Source organism: Suillus bovinus, assembly GCF_016758785.1.
Source record: "Suillus bovinus strain UH-Sbo-P2 chromosome Unknown EDB93scaffold_53, whole genome shotgun sequence".
NCBI classification, from domain to species: domain Eukaryota; kingdom Fungi; phylum Basidiomycota; class Agaricomycetes; order Boletales; family Suillaceae; genus Suillus; species Suillus bovinus.
The window spans coordinates 37059-57881 of NW_024542109.1; the positions used below are offsets into that span (position 1 = coordinate 37059).

The window sequence follows — 20823 nt, forward strand, 5'->3', positions numbered from 1 at the left end:
CCTGCCAGGCAGCGAGTTGGAACTTGAACGGCCTCAGGGAACCACTCATTTCAATGTGTTACCTGCTGATTCATTCTGATTTAAATACAAGATGTCTCCTGCTCATCTGATCATTCGCTCCACATCCGCTGTTCTTGAGTTGCTCCGAGCCATCCTTGGCTAGTAGTAGACCATGTTGACAACCACCAGTGTTACTTGGCTGGACTTACTATGCCTTACCGGTGTTGCTACAGTTGGAATTTATTTGGTAAAGCAGACCTTCGTCCTCAAGAAGAATCTTGCACCATATCCACCTGGTCCCCGGGGGTGGCCTCTCATCGGCAATATTTTAGATATGCCTCGCACCAAACCCTGGCTGACATTTACTGAGTGGGGTCAGAAGTATGGTGAGTGCCTCCCTTCTTCCAAAATCATGCATCTTTAAAAGTCTGTTCTGCAGGTGATATTACCCACATCGAGGTTCAGGGTCGGCACATCATCGTGCTGAACTCTGTTAAGACTGCAATGGAAATGATGGACAGCAAAAGCACTTTATACTCTGACCGTCCTGTTATTCCTATGGCCGGAGAACTTGTTGGCTGGAAGGATTCTTTGCCTTTGCTCCCATATGGCGACCGTTTTCGCCTGTATCGCAGGAACTTTCATCAGGTCATTGGTACCCGTGCCGCAAGTGTATTACCTCTTCATGAAGCGAACATGCATAATCATAGATCTGGATAAGCAGGTTTGACAACGAACGTGAATAGATGAGAATAAGCCTACCAAGAATGTAGCCATCGACACTGAACTGTGTTAGAACAATATAAATACGAAGTTCAGACAGTACCGACCGTATATGTGCTGACGGTACATGACTTGTCAATTACGATTCGTCCTTATATTGATAAAAAAGACATACCTTATTGAACTGCAGGCTCCTCACTGCTGCGATATATTCAGCTGAATACTCCATCCAGAGGTCAAAAAATGTGATTCATACACACATCATGCGCCTTCTTAGCTCTTATGAATGATCTGCGAGCCCATCAAGGAGGCAGTGTAAGCTCAATAATAGTTATCTTCTATGCTGAGGCACATACTTACAGTTTGTGGTCTTTAGTCAAACTACGTAATAAACGCAGAACGCACCTAATACTGAGTTGCATAGGTTTGATCAACTAAAGCACAAAGATTGATTCGGAAACTCGCCTCGTGGCACACTCAAACATTGACTGGCCGCCATGTACTGGCCCATCCTAGTCAAGCTGAAGTAATTCGTGAAGCTTCTGAAGCTCAAAGTTTGCTACCTTGAAACGCCAAGACCTTGGAGGCACTTGGAGGAACTTCCAGAGCTTTAATTGAGGGATTTTAAACTGCCCTCGATTGCTAGTACCGTTACTCGGTGGTCGTTGTTTTTGTTTTGGGGTTCCATATTGAAGTAATAGCTTTCAATCATTATAATACGGGGGAGGCTCAACCTCTTTGGATAAACGTATATCATGTACGACAGAAAGGGCCTTAACGTTTTTCCAGGGCGATAGCCGGGGCCGCCATAGAAGCGGGAATGCCCACTTTGAGTAGCATCGATCAACAAGGTATCGGTGTATTTTGGTGTATCCGAGTCCGAGAAACCTCAGGATCGTGGCACAACGTGATTGTCCATGTTTGTCGACAGCTTGAAACCAATTGTGCAAGAAATGTCTCCTGACTTTTATCGATAAACCTGACTCAGTCGTTTTATTGCTTCTTCGATGTATGAAGAAGGGAAATTATACCTCTTGTTCATGTCAAACCTCGCTCAACCTCTGGACGATGGTATCGGGTGGTAAGATCAAGAAAGTCGATACACTATGCCTGTCCAACGTAGTACATGGGTGCGTGTCCCAGCCCTTTTATTCATTTTGTAAATTAGTTTAATCTTTCTTCAGGAACTCGAAGTCGCAGAAGCTCAATTTGGCTTCATACCCAACTCACAAGACACAGCAGCATGGCGTATGTGCCGACGCTACTGCGTTCATGAAGGCGGCCTCCCCCAACTATGGCGGCTAGTTCACTACTCCCGTGTACCTCCCAAAGGCAAGTCCCTCCACCAATATACACCACATTCACACCAAAATTGTAATCTTACCCCGAAGTGATGAGTGTAGGGTTAGAATAAGGACGTTGTGCAGCACGTGGCTTCTCTTCTCCACCTACCATACAGCGCCCAGGCTATACTCCAGCAAGCTTCGGTGCCCTGTCTGCAGCCTGCCACCTTTCGGGTTTCGCTCCATGATAAACACAACAGCGAGCTCTGACGGTTAAGATCCGAGTGAGGGCGTAGTGGTTGACGTGAGTATATCCCACTATCGGAGAAACATCTGTCTGCTATTTTAGTTCAGCGACGTCCTGGTCCTCCGCAGCTACATGATGACGAATCCCCAGGCCAGATCACCTTGTTTGCTCAGGTGAGCGTTATCCGAATTGATCATTTATGCAAATGAATCTGCATTGCCTCCTAATGGTTCCTTCTGATGGTTCCCACACAATATGAATATGTTCATTGTCCCTGTCCAACAAGCTGGATGTTGTCGTGCAAGAAGACAAAATTCGAAAGCCCCTTCCCGTGTCTTTGAAACCTGTGCTTTGGATTCGGTTCCTTAGCTTTCAAGGTTCGCGCGTTGGAGCTGGTTCCTCGGCTTGCGCCGGGGTTGGAAGCTCCATATGTCATTACTGCATTCCGGTGGATCAATCTGACTCTGCTACGGGTGGTGACCAATTATGGAGATAAGAAGTTGACCACATCTCATTTGCTGGTCTACTAGCGTTGTTTTGGGGCAAAGTGGCAAAGGAGGCGAATTTTTCATGTCCCGCGGGCAACAGGCATGTACTCCAGGAGGCGGCGCTAATCATCCATTCACAGGTTCATGCCACCATACAGCATTTCGGTTGGTTTTATCCCTGCAAACCGCGATCCACCTTATCCGATTCTAATCGTTTATATGGTCACAACAAACTTGCCGGTCTTGATGTTGCTGATGTAGATATATGGTGCTATCCATCTGATGTGATCTTGCCGCACGAAGTTAAAATGTCCGGCATCCGAGCGGGAGTCCAATAGATATGACTCTACTGAGAAATCGGTTGGACATTCTAACATTCGCTTTGTCTGTTTTAGGTTACATGACTAATCGTTCGTCGTACAGCTTCCTCAATGGCACTGTCTAGTTTCACTGAGGTCAGTAAACTTTACTTACATCGTTCGTACTTAGCTAATGTACTTGCTAGAGGAATATATAGATGTTGACGCGTGCTAACGCGATTGCTCTTTGGAATGTTTTGAATAACCTTTGTAATAATAAATACATGCAAGCAAGAACGTTTGACCATGTCGACATGAGTACGCTCCTGTACCTCGCTCGTTGTGATGTCATGGCAGGACCGTGTCATCAACTCTTACTTCTTGATTCTGGCTCTAGGACACTCAAATTCTGGATCCTGAATCTGCCGCTGCTTACAGTGGAAACTACAGGTGTTAAATAAACGAAGACCATCCACCTCACAACAGATTCATCCTATAAGTTAACGTTAAGCGCGTAGCGAACACTACCAAACCCACCCCCACAAATCATATTGTACGGTCCAACCCTCGCTTCACGAACGACTTTGAATAAGCCACAGTATAAGACGTTACGCCGTAGAATGTACGGATGGCATGTCGGACATTGGAATACTCACGACGTCGCCAGAGCCATGTGGATGTATGTTCGTCCGCCAAAGATGAAGGTGCATGCGCGTGGCGAGGATCGCAAGGATCATGAACTGGAAACTGGATGTGCGTGTGCGTTTCGGGGATTATTAGTAGGCGTACGCAGCAGAATGTGGAAGATCATACTTATACAACATGTTGTGGTAGGAGTACTGGGCGCGAAACATCAATGGCTCAATCATAAAAGACATTTAATGGATTCACGCACCTTGAGGAGCAGCGATATGAAGACGTTCGTTACCGAGAACACTTCAGAAAAGGAAATGATCATGGTTGAGTACGGAAAAAACAACGCATACAAGTTAACTCACGAAAACCGCATGCATAATAGGATATGTTATGGTTCACAAGGACGACGTACAGACGGCTTGAGTTTATCCGCCAGTTCTGTATGGCGCGTATGAGCGTGAGTATCATGAGTTCTGGGGAAAACATCTGTCAGCGCGTGTTTGTACATATAAATTTGCTCCTGGCTACCCACCCAGTCCGAACACGCAAGAGAGAAGAAACGGTATAAAGAGTGAGTAACTTGTTGAACTCCAATAACACCCCGTGATTCCTGGGATCGCGCTAGTTGCATCTGTGAATATGAACAGAATGTTTCAGTGGTCGTGGAACACCAGAGGGAGGGTGAGAGTGCGTACATGCTACGGTGGCGCTAATGTCGACAGCAATGCTGAAAGATACTACGAGAAAAGTCTGGCTGATGCATCTACCACTGGTTTGGGTATGGTGAGTGGATTAGGAACTCACGAAAAAGGTGGACAACATGGCTGCGAGAAAGATTATATTTTTGTTCCAGAGCACATATGTTCTCAGGATAAAGAAACCTGGATGAATCACATCAGAAACACACATAAGTTTGGGAGGAGGGGGGGATACACTCGGAGCAAACGGCCAATAGCATGCCGAACCCTGTAAGAGAGAAAGTGCGCTTCCTTCAGCAAGGCTGTGCATAGACAGACGTACCATGCACGCACCTGAGCTAATGTGGTCGAATACTCGGCATTTCTGGCGAAGTTATGGAATAAGTTGTTCGTCCTCTTTAACTCTCCACTGCATTACATACGTATACGTTGTCATTCGGGGTGAAGCTCACTAAAAACATGTGTTAGTTCATCTTGGGGCGATGTACTGGAGCGGAACGTGCGATATAGATCCATGGCGAGAATGATAAAGGGGAGGTATCGTGTGACAATATACAGGCCTTTCATCTTGGTCCAGCGCGATCGAAGCAAAAATGTCCACTTTGCACGGCATAATATGAGTATAGAAAGCGAAGTGCGTCCTGGAACAAGTGCATTACCTCTTCATGAAGTGAACGTGCATAATCATAGGTCTGGATAAGCGAGATTGACAGTGGACGCAACTAGATCAAAATAAGCCTACCCAGAATGTAACCATTGACGCTGAACTGTGTTAACAACAAAGAATATGAATATGAAATCGAGATACTACGCACTGTATATGTACTGACAGTACATAACTTGTCAATAATGATTCACCCTCGTATTGAAAAGGAGACATACTGCAGCGAACTGCAAGCTCCTCGCTTCTGCGATACTAGTATCGGCGGTCGAATAATCCATCTAAGAGGTTAAAAAATGGGGTTCACATATACATCATGCGACTTCTTAACTTTTATGAATGAGCTGTGGAACCATCAAGGCGCTGTGCCAATGGTCGTCATGAAGTTTTCCACCATCATAATTCGCTGTATTTCGAGGCACATCCATTGTTCAGTCTTTGGTCAAACTACATGGGGCGCCTAAGAATTATATATAACTTACATAGGTTTGATCAACTGATTGATTCAGAAACTCGCCGCGTGCCACACTCGTTGTACCGGCCCTTGATATATGAAGCTTATGAAGCCCAAGGTTTAATACATTAAAGCGCCAAGACTCGGAGGGACCTAAACGAACTTCCAAATCTCTGATTTGAGAGATCAACCACCATCGAGTACTAGTACTTAGTACTTGGTCATCGTCGTTTTTCGGGTCCTGTTTTGAGGTAGTTTCTGCAGCTTGTTGGTACTACCCTTTAAATGAACGGATATATCATATGACGACAGAAAGGTTACCTTGGTTCAGAGCGATCGAAGCTGAATAGTATCAATCAACAAGTATCCTTGGCCCGAGTCGTACCAGCCCACACGTGACTGTTTGTTTGCCAACAACGCCTTGGCGCTACGCTCAGTGGTCATTTATTCGGTTCTTCGCTTCCGACATCTGTTTCACGTTAGACGTGCTGTGTTATCCTTAACTCAAAAAAACGTAGATGATCAAATGTATTTTGGTTGCTGTAGAGCTCATCCTGGGAGCTCCCCCAGTGCACAACACTGGACGCCTGGTGTGCTCAAGCACCAACTTGCGTGAACTCAGCATGACCCTACAACCCCACTGCTCGTAAGAATTCATTGGGCAAGGAATAAGCTTAAGGTACACACCGAAAACCAATCTGTGATAGATGAGAGGGTCACTGTCGGACCACCGAAGCCTTTCATCAGAACCAGTGCTTCCAACTACCAAAGAAAACCTTCTTCATCAAAGAAGGCTTCTACTCCCTTGGCGAGTGATGATTCGAAGGAAAATGCTGCCACATCAGTGCCCCAGATGTTGAAACGAAGCCCGCGCTTCGAGTCCATGACCCTATGGGAAGCAAAGAAAAGATCGCCCTGTACCAACGACCTATCAACAAAAAATGACGACTGCGCAATTTTTCAGTGAGAAAGTCATAGAATGACGCATGGAGGGGACATATATGGATCCATGTTGCCAGTTAAGCAGAAATTACACATACAGAGGTTGATGTCAAATGGACCAAGGCCATCCAAATGTCCCTCCCACCCCGCGACAGACTCATCCTATAAGTTAAGCACGTAACAAACTCTACTAAACCCAACCCCACCCCTCATCTTGTAAGGTCCAAGCCTCGCTCCAAGAACGACGCCGAATAAGCCATAGAATAAGACGTCACGCCGTGGAATGTATGGGTGGCACGTCGGTCATTGGAATACTCGTGACGGCGCCAGAGCCGTGTGCATGTCGGTTCGTATGCCAGAGGTGGAGGTGCATGCGCGTGGCCAGGATTGCAAGGATCATAAACTGGAATCTATACGTGCGTGTACGTTTCGGGTATTGTTAGTAGAAATATGCAGCAGGATGTGGGGGTACTTACACATACAACACGCTGTGGTAGGAGTACTGGGGCGCAGAACATCAACGGCTTGATCAAAAAAGGTACTTAATGGATTTGCGCACCTGGAGGAACAGCGACGTGAATATGTTCATTACTGAGAACACTTCAGGAGAGAGAATCATCATGGATGAGTACGGAAAAAACGGCATATGAGTGGTCACTCACGAAGACCGCATGCATAATAGGATAAGTTGTGGTTCATTAGCACAACAAACAGACGGCTTGAGTTTTTCCGCCAGTTCTGTATGGCGCGTATGAGCGTGAGTATCATGAGTCCTGGGGAGCACATCTGTCAGCGGGTGCTTTTACATATGCATGCTCCTGATTACCCACCCAGTTGGAACATGGAAAGGAGAAGATATGGCATGAAATACCAGAAATTGTTCGAACTCTGATAGCATCCTGTGATGCCCGGGATCGTACTAGTCGTATCTGTGAACGTGAGCAGAATGTTTCAGTGGTCGTGGAACGCCAGAGGGTATGTGAGAACGCGTACATGCTGCGGGAGCGGTAGTGGCGAAGGCGATGGCGAAGGATGCTATGAGAATAGTCTGGCTGATGTATTTACTACTGGCTTGGTTATAGTGATTGGATGAGAACTCACGAAAAAAGTGGTCAACATGGTTGCAAGCAAGATTCTATTTTTGTTCCAGAGCACATGCGTCCTGAGGATGAAAAAAACTGGATGAATCGAATGAGAAACACACACACATAGTACGGGGGAATGAGAGATACATTCTGAGAAAATGTCTAATATTATGCAAAGACCTGTGAGAGGAAAGTAGCAGCCTTCGTCAACGACGCGCATACGTGAATGTGCCATGCACGTACCTGAGCTAATATCGTCCAACTCCCGGCATCTCTGTTGAAGTCGTACAATAAGCCGTTCGTTTTCATTAATCCTCCACCATCACATACACTTGAGGCCTCATTCGGGGTAAAGCTCCCTGAAAACCAAGTGTTACTTCATTATCGAAACGATGTGTGCTGGAGCGGAACGCACGATATAGGTTCGTGGCGAGAAGGATAAATGGGAGGTATCGTGTAACAATATAGAGGCCTTTCATCTTGCTCCAGTGCGATCGAAGCAAAAACGTCCACTTTGCGCAACATATTGTCGATATCAAAAATGAGGCATATGACGGAACAGGTGTATTACCTCTTCATGAAGTGAACATGCATAGTCATATATCTGGACAAACGAGTTTGACAGCGGACGTGAATAGATGAAAACAAGCCTACCCAGAACGTAATAATCGACGCTGAACTGTGTTAGGACAAAGAATATAGATTCTAAGACAGTACACACTGAATATGTACTGATGGTGCATGACTTATCAGTTATAATTCGCTTTCATAGACAAAGGAAACACACCGTAGCGAACTGCAAGCTCTTCGCTTCTGCGATCTCGTTAGCCGAATACTCCATCTGAAGGTGAAATATTGTGTTTTTCACACACATGCACACATCGCCCGCCTTTTTATCCCTTATGAATGGGCTGTGAGCCCATAAGGAGGCCGGTGCAGTGCAAATGCAAATGATGGGATCATATTTTGACGTAGCCTGAGCTCAATTGCGGTGATTGTGATGGAATGGTTCGCCATCGTGATTCACCGATTTACCGGCCGGGGAGCAACCTAATAAAAGATACAGCTGAACCTAAGGCAGTAGTTTGGGCAATAGTCATGCTCTATTCCGAAGGTTTTTGGTCAAACTATACACATAACGCACCTAATAACTATATATAACTTGCATAGGTTTCATCAATTGAGGCACAAAGAAAGTCGCCGCGGACCTAAAGGAACTTTCAAAGCTCTTATTTGTTAAATCTTCAATTGCCCTCGAGTACTGATACTTACTTTGAGTCGGTCGTGGTTGTTTGTTCGGGGCGAGGTACTAACAAGTACTGCCTTGTACAGCTGAGAGCGCTCAGCGCTCAGCCCCTTTGGATGAACCTATATGGCGATAGAAAGGCCTTTATTTTGGTCCAAAGCGATTGAAGCGGGAATGCCTACTTTGCACTGTGCAGCATCATCCGACTGGTCAACGTCACTATCCCAACGAATCTGCCCACACGTGACTGTTTGTTTGCCAACAGCCTTGAAACCAAACAACGCCTCGGCAAGGAATAGTAGCCCAACCTAATAAACCGTGACTAGAATGGCGTTCCAGCAAATGCAACAAGAGGCTCCCGTACTCAAATACCCAGAAGACTTCGGCCTTCATCCAAACGTCTCCCTAGAAAATGCAGCCAACATGCTGTTCCGTGCCATTCAAACCTCTCAAAACCAACCCTACACATGGACTTTTATCGACAAGCCACAAGGTATGAATAGTACTCAGGACCTCGGTCGCGAACTAACGTTCCATCGCTTCTACGCCGTATGAAGAGGGTCAAATATACCTCTTGTTCATGCCAAACCCCGCTCAACCTCTAAACGACGGTATCCGATGGCAAGACCAAGAGAGTCGATATACTATGCCTGTCCAACGCGGTGCACGGGTGCGTCTCAGCCCTTTCGTTTATTCCATCAACAAGTCTAACCTTTCTTTAGGAACTAGAAGTCGCAGAAATCAAATTCGGCTTCATACCCAACTCCCAAGACACAGCAGCATGGCGTATGCGCCGACGCTACCGCCTTCACAAAGGCGGCCACCCCCAACTAGTGCTAGTCCACTACTCCCGCGTACCACCTATCCGTAAGTCTCTCCACTACCATATCATCATTTCGACCTTCTCACCAATCATCGCGCATCATCCGATATATCTGTGACTTCGCCACATCTTTACATCTACATCTATCTGTACACCTCCCGCACTCCAGAGATCGTTCCGTCTCTTTTGAATAACCCCGTCAGGCACTACCCACTACGACAAATCACCGACCCTCCTATATATGTCATGGGCGATAGAGCGGGTCAAAAAGCCTTTCCACACCCTGCAGGTCCGCATCAAGGCGGTATGCCGCCCCAAGTTGGAATGAACCCACAGGCGATGATAACGCAGCAAAACAGTAACATGGAAGCTTTGGAGAGGAGGAGGGAGCGTGAACGACCGAGGGATGGGAGTGGGGGCGTAGGGGTGGGCGTGAGTATCATCCTGCTTATTATCGGGGGAACATTTATTCAATGTTTTGGTTATTGGTTCAGCAACGGCCTGGTCCTCCACGGCTGGATGATGACGAATCCGCAGGTTCGACCACTTTGTCTGTTCAGTTGGGCGTTATTCGCATTGATCATTTGTTTAGATGAATCTGAGATGCTATCCACACGGACGCTAGCAATTGCGAGATATCGGAGAAACCACGAGTTAATGGAAGAAGTTTTCAGGCATGCAGCTTTTGGTAAGAATACTACATGCTATCTCCATCAGATCATTCTCAGGTACATCACTCATTAGACAACAAAAAACCTTCGTCATCAAAAAGAATATACGAGGGGTTTGACAAAGCAGAACTAGAGGTTAAAATTGTACGTCCCGGCATCACTAGTTCTGGGTTCAGCTAAGTTCCTCTTCAGGCCAAATTGCAAGACGATGTAAGAACACTCCAGGCCAAGGCTGCTGAACGTAAGGCTCAGAAAGTGGCAGCAGACGACGTGATAGTTACAGCTAGCGGTCATGCTCCGATGGAACTCACCATGTAGCGACTGTGCTCTTTATCTGTATATTGCTGCTCGCTATATCACGAATTTGTTCCACACAGGCAGTAATGTGAATGAGGCGCTCGAGATTCCCTGACGGACAGACTAGTAGTACAATCTGATAAGTAAGGCATGCGTAATAGAAGTGTTTCCACCAAGAGTAAGTATCCCGAGCACCAAGTGCTCTAAAATCAAAAACATGACAAAAAAACAGACGAGTATGTACTTAGTGGCAGTCCTCAGGATTGAATACAAAATACAACTATGACTCGAACAAAGACAAAAAGCAGGATAAATAGCGATCGTGTCAGCAACTCACAAACATGATGGTCCCCAGAAGATAAATTGCAATTTTTGGTGAATAGAAGAGTGGGGGATACAGCTAGTTAGCGCGACCGTAGGTATGATGGGTATCATGTCCTACGCTCCGGCTTCGGGTACCGCCTTTGGGCGTGATTGGTATGGGAGTGGTGCTGGGGTCTCTAAGGAATCCGCCTACTCCGTGAATTTCTGCTCCGCGATAGGAAGAAGGATCTTCCTTAATGTGAAGTCGCGATCTCCGTGGCCAGGCACCTGACGCCGGAGGTGTGCTCTCGGCCCTTTTATGTGTTTGTGGTGGCAATGCATCCTGACGCTCGATCGCAGTGGTTGTACCACTACGGGCAGTAGGTTCTGCAACAGCGTTGATGCTTAGAGTAGATGTCCAGTGAGCGGTATTGCCCAACACGTCTACATCAGCATCGAGATCTCCGGATTCTGGGGCATATTCTGATTGGCGAGAAGACGTCGCTAATGATGATGTAAACCGATTGAGCGGTATAAATGCCGCCTTCTTCGATCTCCGGCCACGCTCAGGTGATGGCCCTGGCGAGGCAAGAAGAGCAGGGCCGCCTATGTCAAGAGGCGGCACAGAGAGAGACGTCGAGGCGCTCACCACTGAATGACTGAGTTCGTCGTATGTGGGAGACATCGGGTAACGAACGATTGGTGGACGGGAGATACTGCGACTGGTACATCGTGTTGAGATCGAGCTTGCAGTTGAGATAGAGGTACGAGAGAGGGAACGGTTGGACCGCCTTGGGGGTGCTTCTTCAGTATGAGATGGGTTCGGCTTGTTATCACGCCAGGCACGAGGGCGCGAGCGCGACTGGGATAATGATGGAGATCGGTGGCTGGGATAATCTACTAACTTAAATTTATCCTTGTCTGTTACAGGAGATGTGTCGTCGTCGTCGTCAAGCCCAACACCCCAAGCCATCTCATCCACTACCGCAATCGTCCACCGGTTACGGACGTTACGCTCCAAGCAGCCTTTGAGAACATGCTCAGCTCCACGACTAATACCAGAAGGCATGTCATAGACGCCTGTCAAAAAAAAGTGCATTAGCAATCCGGAGATCACGATACTATATTCTTACCGTGCAAAATTTTCATCTGGAGTCGTGGCTCAAATGAGTCGGAAAACGGGAGACGGCCGGTCAGAAGTGCATAAAGCAGAACACCCAGGGCCCATATGTCCTGAGCTGGATTAGCACCTTTTAACCGTGAAGGTTTGGGTTGAAGAAGCTCTGGAGATGCGTATGGTAAAGACCCTTGCTGGAAAACATGTGATGGATGCACAGGCGGAGGGTTTTCGCCGATAGGAGTTGATGTACGATGACGCCTAGGACCATGTTGGCGTAGTATTGAGAGGTGCGAAGACATGTGAAATTTGGGTCTGATAGAAGTGGAACGGTGACGATGGGTGCTAGAGTGACTGTCTGCACCGGATAGGGGTTCGTCGTCGTCAACTTCGCCGATCTTGCGAGTCATGCCGAAATCGCAAATTCTACATATACCCATCTCATCTACAAGAACATTCTCGAGTTTGATATCCCTGTGTACATAGCCTGCGACTTCGTGCAGGTAACGTACGCCTCGTACAATTTGTCGAAACATCATGCCGGCGTCATCGTGAGGGAGAGCGGGACGACCGTCTCTTAAAAGTATATCAAATAGGGATCCTGCAGGACATAAGAGGGAGAAGAAGAAATCGGCGTAGGAAGTGTGTTCGGAAAAGAAGAGGGGCAAGGTATGCTCGTGACATAGAGAAGCCCATATTTGGGCTTCATGACTGAGTCGCCTTCTAGCTAAAGAAGGATCTGTCTGTTTCTCCAAATCGGAGCGACGGACAATTTTGACAGCGACGACACCTCCGGAAGGGGATGAGGCGCGCCTGATTACAGAGAATCCCCCATAACCTATGATTGGCCCGAGAACATAGCCACGGATGACTTGACCTTCTGCATCAGGTGATTGTGGGATTGCGGAGGGACTAAATGCAGATAAGAACATCATTGCTGGTGACATGGAGACATCATCGCTTTCTGAGAGAGGTGCATGCTCATCATTGCTTGCGATTAGTTGCAGCGAGATGTCCTGGTCAAGATCCGAGCCGGAAGCTGTCTGAGGTGCTGTAGTCTGGTGTTCTTCTGGTGATTTCGGAGATGGTGACCAACCCCGAGTTGGAGGTAGACGCTCATATTGCGATGTAACTTTAGACAGCGACGCCGTAGTTGATGCAGGAGATGAAGATTTGAGGAGACCTGAGGTCATGGAAAGTGCTTTGTAGAAATGAACGATGATCTGAGCTCGATAGCGATGAAAAATAAAATGTAATGACACAAAGAAAATCGATGCAAATGACGGTAGAAGGATGTGAGTATGGGGCCTATGAGGGGAAATGGCGACAAGGGAAGAATTAAGAGGCACGAGAATTTAAATAAACGACTTCTCGGAGCAATCGCCAATTTACAGGCGTGCGACTTCTTTCCCATATTTATTCGCATCAGTCATGTTCCGGTTCCGATCGGGCGGCTACCTGCGGCTACTCAACAAGTACTGTTTCCTTTCCATGGCCAGTCTTTGTCAATTATCGACATTATCTTCTAGGTCGAGGCTCGCTTATCTATGTGAGTCTCCTCGCCAGTGAGTCGACAAACTCATATGTTTTACACATTTAGGGTCTTTAACCAGATTTCAAATCAATCACTGGTCCTTTATCATGGTACGCACTTTCCAAGTCAGCGTACAAAATATCACTAACATTGACTCCGACGGTAACGTATACAATTTGCTGCTGTCACTATATTCAATGCATCCAACCTGCCACGATAATCACCACTAGTGGCAATGCGAATGATCATCAGCATTACTCGCGGGGACACCCGAACCAAACTTCGAGGGCTCTTCTCATATGACTAGAGACGATCTCATTATTCGGCAGATATGTCAACTTCTCTGACTTGCGCCGTCTTACTCGCATCATCGGTGATCGCTAGGAACAAACCTAGTATGGCGCTGGTCATATGGCACTGTTCGCCTCTGGCTGTTCTCATCTACCGCGCGATAAATACCTATACAATCGACACCAATGTACACTTTGGCCCGTTCACCGTGAGTGTCAATCCCCAATTAAGTTGCTTCATTGACTTCATTTCACCTATATGTGTAATTCGATATCTCCGGTTCTTTACGCAATCTGAAATTGTGGTGTAGGCCGCGGGATCGCATAACCAGGACGGGAGGCCTTCCATACTTCCTTCTACAAATGGAGGAACGTGCATGAATTTTGATATCAGTCCCAGTAACTCATGGATTTCCACCGAGCTGTGCTCAACACAGATGTGAGTTTGGACTTCCTCCGCGGTCAGCTGTACCAGCCTTTGGATGAAATTCACCTAGAAGGTCCCTAATAAATATATAATCGATATTTTCAATCACCCACAGAACAAATATTGGACGTTAGATCCGCGACGTCGTGCCTCATCTTCTTTATGCAAAGAGCGAATCATTTTGAGCAAACAGTGCCAGGAAGCTGGCTGCCGATCTTCATGACTGCCCCTCGAGAAATACAGCTTGGAGTATAAAATATCTAAGACAGGCAACTATCCACTCCATCAAATACTGATATCGCTATCAACACAAGCAGAGAAGAAAAAAGGTGAGTTCTACACCCACTTCAAACTACCTAGATTCAAACTGGTGGTTCGGTAAATTCGACTACCCGAGAAGTTCTGAATGGGACCTTTAATTATGCTATCATCACTTCACCACGTCCTAAGCTCTAACAATTCTGCTAGCCATCACCAAAAGAAGGATTGCCGACAACCGAAGTGAGCGGAGCTGGCAAAGTCTACATAACGATCTACACACAAATGAACCGAGTGAAACGCTGTCGTCCGAACCATCGCACAACCAGTTCAGGCAACCACTCTAGCCCCTACCACAAATTCCAGAATGCATCAATCTCGTTATCAAATGCCACCGTGACTGTAAGTGACTCGGGATGATCGATGTACCGCCACCGAACCTACGATAAAATCCTAAGTTTAGACTCACTCAGGGTCTAGCCAGCTGGATGAATTGACTTGTCGAATAAAATTTCGTCGTGGATGTGCATATCCTATGATTGAGGCGGCGAATCGAATTTCTTTGATTCCGAAATTGCCAGTTCACCACGTCTCGAGCTTTCAAATTAGACCCGCCGACGACCTGCTATCTGGCGCACGGTGACCGAGTCTTGGGGCGGGAGGAATCTTCGACGTGTGTAATCTAGCAGTGATGCTGCCACCAGCTTGTGAAATGTCGACGAGGGATTCCCTGCGTTGAAATCCTGAGACTGGATCGGTGATTTCTATATTCCCGCATATGCAGCTGGGTCACCGAGCGAAAATGTTTAGAGTCGCCGGTTGACAGAAAGGAAAGCTGCCAAACATGGTATCACAGTGGGGGTCCGTTTTCTGTGCAGTGGTTGAGCGAAGCCTGGAGCAAGGGGGAAGCCGCGATCATTGAAGGGGGCAGTTGCAACAGAGGACGACGGGTGCAACTACTGGTTTTGGCAAAGAGAACCGCAGCCAAACCGCAGCACTAAAGAAAGTTTAGCTAATCAACGTGGAGCTGACATTTTAAGGCGCCCACGATCACGGCATGCAAGCGTCCAGCTCCAGTATTACACCACAAGCTCCCTGTGACGTGTAAGTGTCTTCATTATCCAACCCAGTGGATGTAATACTAAAACAAAGGACTAGAGCACATATCAAACGAGCGTCTACTGCGGTCGATCACAAGGTATCCATGTTGCATCAACAAAAGGATCCATGACGATGCAGGTAGGAATATGTCCAAAGGGTCCAATGCAAAAAAGTGTGATAGGTATAAAAAGTACGACGGTGGCGTGCAGGTATAATTATCATGTCCCATTCTACAATAGTAGAGCAGCTAGTCCAAGACCGGAAATCACCGTAAGCAAACCTGTCATGCTCGCCACCTCCCATCGACGCTCCCCAGCATTGGCGTTGACGACTGCCGCATTTTTGACGATGGCGCTGGTGGTGGTGATTGTGCTGACATTCCGGAGAGGCTGAGTTGGAAGCATGTTGGGTGAAGTGGTGACGAGATATTGAGGTGGTAACGGTGTACCGTCAAACTGGTACAGTTGGAGAGTATACCCCTTAACTGGGTCTTGATATATGTTCCAAAGAATGTAAAGCTCGGTATAATTGTAGTTTTCTATGAAGTTGGAGATGGCGGCACAGGGATCTTGTATTTGTTGGTAGCCGTCGCCGAATGGTGTCATGACAATGGAGCCGTTAGAGGCGAGCACATATGTACCGTGAGACCAGTTCATAACGCCCGTAATGCAGGTTGGTACGGTGCCTGTGAGGAGTGCTTTAGCAGTATGAAACAGGAATATAGTACGTAAAGCGGACCATTGCTAGTCATACGATACCGTGCGATCTCGTAGTATCCATCATCCGTGCTAGGATTCGATTCAAGTCAGAGATAGAAGCCGTGAACATGATTGATACTCACAAAGAGTATGACATGCCTGTTGTTTTTGGGTATGTAAACGCCTCTTGAGATGGCGTAGCAAAGCCCTTGAGACCACAGCAAGTTGAGTCAAAACGTAAATTGTAATCGAATGTACGACTCACGGGTCCAGTGACGACATTCTGGCTGCCAGAGCTCCAGGTTCCGGTGATGACTGTGATATTATGGGCTGCGTCGTAAACGGTCTGGCCATGCGCAGATGTTGCGAGCAGTAGAAGTAAGGAAGTAAATATCATCATCGAGGATGTCTATAAGATTCAGATGTTTTATGCCAGCGTTCGGTAATTTTTCGGGATAAGAAGGACAGAGGAAAAGACTACGGGACAACCACGAGGGGAAGCGAACGTTGAGAACGACGATAGTGGTCAAGGCCTGTAGTCTGTTTGTTCTTATTTGGTATCAGTCTTTGTTTCAATTACCAGAATAATTTTAGAATCCCGACGAGGGAGAGGTTCTATAGAAAATAACTCACGCACATAAATGCGGGCTTTGTGTTTGGCTGTCTTCATTTCCGTCTCTAGTCCAACACGAAATCAGCATGTCCACGTCCCAATCATGATTGCCATGTTCCAGGGTTCAGCGTTCGACGTCCCACCTAATTGCTGCCTTGGGGTGCCCGACCGGGTAGATCAGGCATTCGTGGCATGTCGTCACGCAAAATTCTTACACGTGCTAATTGCGTACTCGACGAAATCGCTACATGATAGCTTTTATGGCCACCTTAGCTCTTCAGGCCTCCGATAGTTGCAGTGTTTCCGTTTGTATTCTGTACATTCTCAAAGACACCTCTACTGTCGACCAGGCATATATATTCAGCGAGGGAAAGTGATCTAGAGTGCGAGCAATTTAATCTTTCTTCAAATCCCTCCTCATAACAAATAAGCGTTCGCCATCTTCCGACACGGTTAACTCTTGCAAACCCCGGACGCTTTCCGTACCCTGTAGATTACGTCCTTTGGCGAGTACGATGAAGATTTCAAGGCCATCGCCGACCTGCACGATGTTACATGAAATCACATGACCAAAACATGGCACTTACCTCAATGTGGCGCTCAGTAGCGCTCGTAAAGGAGTCAATAACTATCGACAAGACAGTCTCCAGCGGTAGATGTGCCGGATGTGAGGTCCCCTGCGCAGCTTGTTGGTTCTTGAAGTAGATCTAGGGGTTTCAACGTCAGACAAGATACACGGGTAACATCGGGAAGGGTGGCATTTGTAATTAGGAAGAAGAGTGAAGACTCTAAACTCACCTGGTTATCCAGGAATGGCTGGACTAATGACTGAGCAGCACCTGCAGCACGGCAGGCCTCTCGTTCATACGAGCCCACGGGGTCAAACGAATACACGGCTCCAGTGCCTGAGAAGCTCCATAAATAAATCAACAAGGTGGAGCGTGAAGGTGAACAGACCATCCTCCTCGATACCACCCAGAATGTTATATACATAGTAGGGAAAGAAGCGACGTGCATAAAGCATCGTTTGAATTAATCTTGCTATTGCCCGCAGAGGCATATCTTTCGCATGAGCGTGACGGTACCACTACGTAGCACCATAAGCATATATATCGGAATCATATCAAGAAATGACGTACCTCCAGACGTTGTTTCACTTTCTTCACAAACATATTGCCATCTGCTGCGAATCCATTCACAGCCAGCACCGCGCGATCGGTTCTTGAAAGAAAAAGTCAGAGAAAGGATGAAGTAGTAAGTGACGACACGCGTACAACCGAAATACTTTTGGTGCGTATCGCGTTTGAATTGAATATCCTTCGCTCTGTCGTGTGTCGCCAGCAATAACACTGAAATCTGCACCAGCAATAGCAAGAATTGTGCCGCCGTTTTCTGTGTATGGATTGAACCGCCTCTCCTGAGGATGAGCGATTGAGTTCATGTCAGGGATGGTCATTTAGAAGGTGGGCAAGCTTTGAGTTGGTGGTCGATAGCGTTAATAGAGACGGACAGGTCCACTGACTCCCAGGCCGCGTAATTCAAGTAGGTTTAATCATATTTTCCCACAGTACTAGGCGCTGCTTTTAGTAAAGCGGGGTCGTTTTCCTAAATTCGACTCAAACGATTACCGCAGATCTTGCAACTTGTTACAGTTCGATATGAGTGAGTAGTCTTCTGCACGTTCGATATCATTCTAACTGACAAAAAATCAGACAAGGAACTGCTCGATGGTCGACTGCTGTTCGCGATTCCAAAAAAAGGTTAAATCTATCTTGATCACAGTTCGTTAGTACTAACCCATCCTAGGACGGCTGCACGACAAATGTCTCGAGTTACTCTCCGGTGTGTCTCTCCTTTAAGCTCTGAGTGACATGCAAACCAACCTACAGGCGCCGACATCCAATTCCGGAGAGCCAACAGGCTTGACGTCTGCCTAGTGATGAATCACCCCATTGTCCTGTAAAACTCCGCCCCTGATCCTATATCAAATCAAATCTGACCCTGATGCCAGCGTATTCCTTCCGGCAGCAGACATACCATCTTTTGTCGCAAATGGGGACGTCGACCTTGGCATAACGGGCCACGATGTTATTCTTGAAGCTAAAATGCAGGATCAGATCACGGAGATCCATCAGCTAGGATTCGGAAAGTGCGCTTTGCAAGTGCAAACTCCAGAAAATGGGCCATTCAAGTCTGTTGAAGATCTCGCGGGAAAACGTGTGGTTACAAGTTTTGATGTCATCGCGGGGGCATATTTTGCCAAGATCGATGAGCAATTGAGCCTCACTGGTGATAACAGAACCAAGATCCAGTATGTAGGAGGGAGTGTAGAGGCAGCTTGTGCTCTTGGACTTGCGGATGGTATAGGTGAGTCATATGCTAAAATGACATATTGCAATGATGCTCACATCTTGGTCATTGAATAGTTGATCTTGTCGGTATGTTATCGTCACGGGTCAGGCGTGGAAAGATCTAACAACATCACAGAATCTGGAGATACGATGCGAGCAGCTGGTCTGCACGCCATCGCGACAGTCCTTCAAACAGAGGCAGTACTAATAAAATCAAAAGCTCCCCATCGCGCCCATCATGCATCTCTGATCGATCTCATGGCGAGCCGAATAGCCGGAGTCGTGGCTGCTGGAAAATATGTTGTCTGCGAATATAATGTTCGTAGGGAATCGATAACTCAGGCAGCAGCTGTTACACCTGGAAGAAGAGCACCCTACCATCAGTCCTCTTGAAGAGGAAGGTTGGGTTGCGATCAGCAGCATGGTTGAGAAGAAGAACATTGCGAATGTCATGGACCGACTAGTGAAGATTGGCGCAGAGGATATCTTAGTCTTCAATTTGGATAATTGCAGGGTATGAGAGCGTCAGCGTGGGTATAGATTTGTTGCTTTAGACCAGTTGCTAGGCTGAGATTCTCAAGTCACCTCCACATTTTAGCATGTTTATCCACAGAACTTCAAGTACTTCAAGTTGGTACTGCCGTATCACGGCTCCTGTCCCTACTTCTTCGCTCAGATACAACATACATAACATCGAGGTCTGAGGATAAGAAGACGAACCCAACAGGTATAAACCACCACTCTATGTAAACTTTAAAGATAACACTTTCAGCTAGTCTTCATTTCTTGGCACGTCTGATACAGATTAGTGGCGAACTCATAACGTCCATCTACACTTCAGACCATACACATCGTAGTACTATGATTTAAATGAATAGTCAGCTTCTCTGTCTCTAAACCCAACGCCCACTTGCTCAGTTTACAGACGACTGTAGTATCATTTGTTTGGGTTGGTCGGAACAGGTCTATCGCAAGTAATACTCCACAATATACTATACAGCTGACCACCCACTTACCGGCGACCTGCATAATACAAAGATCTCTCAGATCATTGAGCCTGGATCATAGTCTTGAAGCCGTCCTGTGAATTAGAACTAATTCCTGTAAGCAGGCGTTCTCATCAGTTTTTCTAGATGCCTTATGGACAATGGTAGACGCGTCAACTCACCAATCATCTTTGCTGTTACCAGATAACCCATTCTCATTCAAAGTAGATTCCCGCGAGCTATCTCATGCATACAATTAGACATCGACCATATTTGAGCCTCCAAGCACCGATAATTACATCGTCAACAAGAAAGATGCCAGAGGCCCCACCTTACCAGATCATGCAAGGGTATCACAAAGGTACAAAGGATTCTGCACAGCCGGGCGATCCTCAGACTGAGCTGAACCTTTCATGTGATCCGCCCAGAATATTCAGCACTCGTATTAGCTGTGTACAGTTCATCGGAAACAAAAAAGCTCTTAGGACAAGTTCATGAACAACTTTTCAGCTGCGACTTGCGAGTGGGAGATTCAGCTAAAATGATCTCTATTAGGCCAAATTTAGTGAGAGCAGCTTGAATATCCAGTGCG

At 46.8% G+C, this 20823-nt stretch overlaps 9 protein-coding genes across 9 annotated transcripts; 4 read left to right on the top strand and 5 right to left on the bottom strand.

Annotated features, from left to right (window-relative positions):
- Positions 1 to 223: 223 nt before the first annotated feature.
- EDB93DRAFT_1043465 (cytochrome P450) lies at positions 224 to 666 on the top strand (the record flags this gene model as incomplete). Its single annotated transcript, XM_041444592.1, has 2 exons — positions 224 to 386; positions 440 to 666. Coding segments are annotated over 2 exons (390 nt in total), but the record flags the coding sequence as incomplete, so codon positions are not given.
- A 986-nt stretch (positions 667 to 1652) lies between these two features.
- Positions 1653 to 2783, top strand: EDB93DRAFT_1338876 (uncharacterized protein; the record flags this gene model as incomplete). Its single annotated transcript, XM_041455408.1, has 5 exons — positions 1653 to 1853; positions 1908 to 2097; positions 2285 to 2310; positions 2361 to 2426; positions 2631 to 2783. The coding sequence occupies exons 1-5, from the start codon at positions 1830 to 1832 to the stop codon at positions 2781 to 2783; spliced, it is 459 nt and encodes a 152-aa protein (XP_041305000.1). The 5' UTR covers positions 1653 to 1829.
- Positions 2784 to 3336: 553 nt separating this feature from the next.
- On the bottom strand, positions 3337 to 5502 carry EDB93DRAFT_697052 (uncharacterized protein). Its single transcript, XM_041457132.1, has 15 exons — positions 5257 to 5502; positions 5190 to 5199; positions 5117 to 5136; positions 5034 to 5066; positions 4878 to 4974; positions 4797 to 4825; positions 4708 to 4738; positions 4481 to 4557; positions 4372 to 4426; positions 4209 to 4307; positions 4039 to 4149; positions 3936 to 3976; positions 3854 to 3879; positions 3697 to 3787; positions 3337 to 3622 (listed from the first exon to the last, which is right to left on the bottom strand). The coding sequence occupies exons 1-15, from the start codon at positions 5314 to 5316 to the stop codon at positions 3587 to 3589; spliced, it is 816 nt and encodes a 271-aa protein (XP_041305001.1). The 5' UTR covers positions 5317 to 5502; the 3' UTR covers positions 3337 to 3586.
- A 1207-nt stretch (positions 5503 to 6709) lies between these two features.
- On the bottom strand, positions 6710 to 8632 carry EDB93DRAFT_696791 (uncharacterized protein). Its single transcript, XM_041457131.1, has 15 exons — positions 8389 to 8632; positions 8304 to 8326; positions 8238 to 8247; positions 8171 to 8190; positions 8088 to 8120; positions 7932 to 8028; positions 7847 to 7875; positions 7760 to 7790; positions 7533 to 7696; positions 7425 to 7479; positions 7262 to 7360; positions 7094 to 7204; positions 6991 to 7031; positions 6908 to 6933; positions 6710 to 6834 (listed from the first exon to the last, which is right to left on the bottom strand). Exons 1-15 carry the CDS (start codon positions 8396 to 8398, stop codon positions 6828 to 6830), a joined length of 756 nt encoding a protein of 251 aa, XP_041305002.1. The 5' UTR covers positions 8399 to 8632; the 3' UTR covers positions 6710 to 6827.
- A 311-nt stretch (positions 8633 to 8943) lies between these two features.
- EDB93DRAFT_1209940 (uncharacterized protein) lies at positions 8944 to 10635 on the top strand. Its single transcript, XM_041451029.1, has 8 exons — positions 8944 to 9255; positions 9320 to 9432; positions 9485 to 9629; positions 9755 to 10011; positions 10080 to 10122; positions 10178 to 10273; positions 10330 to 10400; positions 10449 to 10635. Exons 1-8 carry the CDS (start codon positions 9090 to 9092, stop codon positions 10572 to 10574), a joined length of 1017 nt encoding a protein of 338 aa, XP_041305003.1. The 5' UTR covers positions 8944 to 9089; the 3' UTR covers positions 10575 to 10635.
- Positions 10636 to 10953: 318 nt separating this feature from the next.
- EDB93DRAFT_1090149 (kinase-like domain-containing protein) lies at positions 10954 to 13166 on the bottom strand (the record flags this gene model as incomplete). The annotated part of the gene is made up of 2 exons (XM_041446257.1): positions 10954 to 11936; positions 12107 to 13166. The coding sequence occupies 2 exons, from the start codon at positions 13164 to 13166 to the stop codon at positions 10954 to 10956; spliced, it is 2043 nt and encodes a 680-aa protein (XP_041305004.1).
- A 2647-nt stretch (positions 13167 to 15813) lies between these two features.
- On the bottom strand, positions 15814 to 16678 carry EDB93DRAFT_1090175 (chaperone for protein-folding within the ER, fungal-domain-containing protein; the record flags this gene model as incomplete). Its single annotated transcript, XM_041446259.1, has 4 exons — positions 15814 to 16268; positions 16322 to 16371; positions 16425 to 16489; positions 16547 to 16678. 4 exons carry the CDS (start codon positions 16676 to 16678, stop codon positions 15814 to 15816), a joined length of 702 nt encoding a protein of 233 aa, XP_041305005.1.
- A 223-nt stretch (positions 16679 to 16901) lies between these two features.
- EDB93DRAFT_1163172 (nucleophile aminohydrolase) lies at positions 16902 to 18439 on the bottom strand. Its single transcript, XM_041450098.1, has 6 exons — positions 18169 to 18439; positions 18034 to 18115; positions 17852 to 17981; positions 17693 to 17799; positions 17482 to 17601; positions 16902 to 17435 (listed from the first exon to the last, which is right to left on the bottom strand). The coding sequence occupies exons 1-6, from the start codon at positions 18348 to 18350 to the stop codon at positions 17289 to 17291; spliced, it is 768 nt and encodes a 255-aa protein (XP_041305006.1). The 5' UTR covers positions 18351 to 18439; the 3' UTR covers positions 16902 to 17288.
- Positions 18440 to 18512: 73 nt separating this feature from the next.
- On the top strand, positions 18513 to 20141 carry EDB93DRAFT_1163184 (ATP phosphoribosyltransferase-domain-containing protein). The gene is given in 8 exon segments (XM_041450099.1): positions 18513 to 18556; positions 18607 to 18736; positions 18784 to 18853; positions 18906 to 19261; positions 19382 to 19596; positions 19616 to 19775; positions 19827 to 19972; positions 20022 to 20141. The coding sequence occupies 4 exon segments, from the start codon at positions 18834 to 18836 to the stop codon at positions 19763 to 19765; spliced, it is 741 nt and encodes a 246-aa protein (XP_041305007.1). The 5' UTR covers positions 18513 to 18556; positions 18607 to 18736; positions 18784 to 18833; the 3' UTR covers positions 19766 to 19775; positions 19827 to 19972; positions 20022 to 20141.
- Positions 20142 to 20823: the final 682 nt, after the last annotated feature.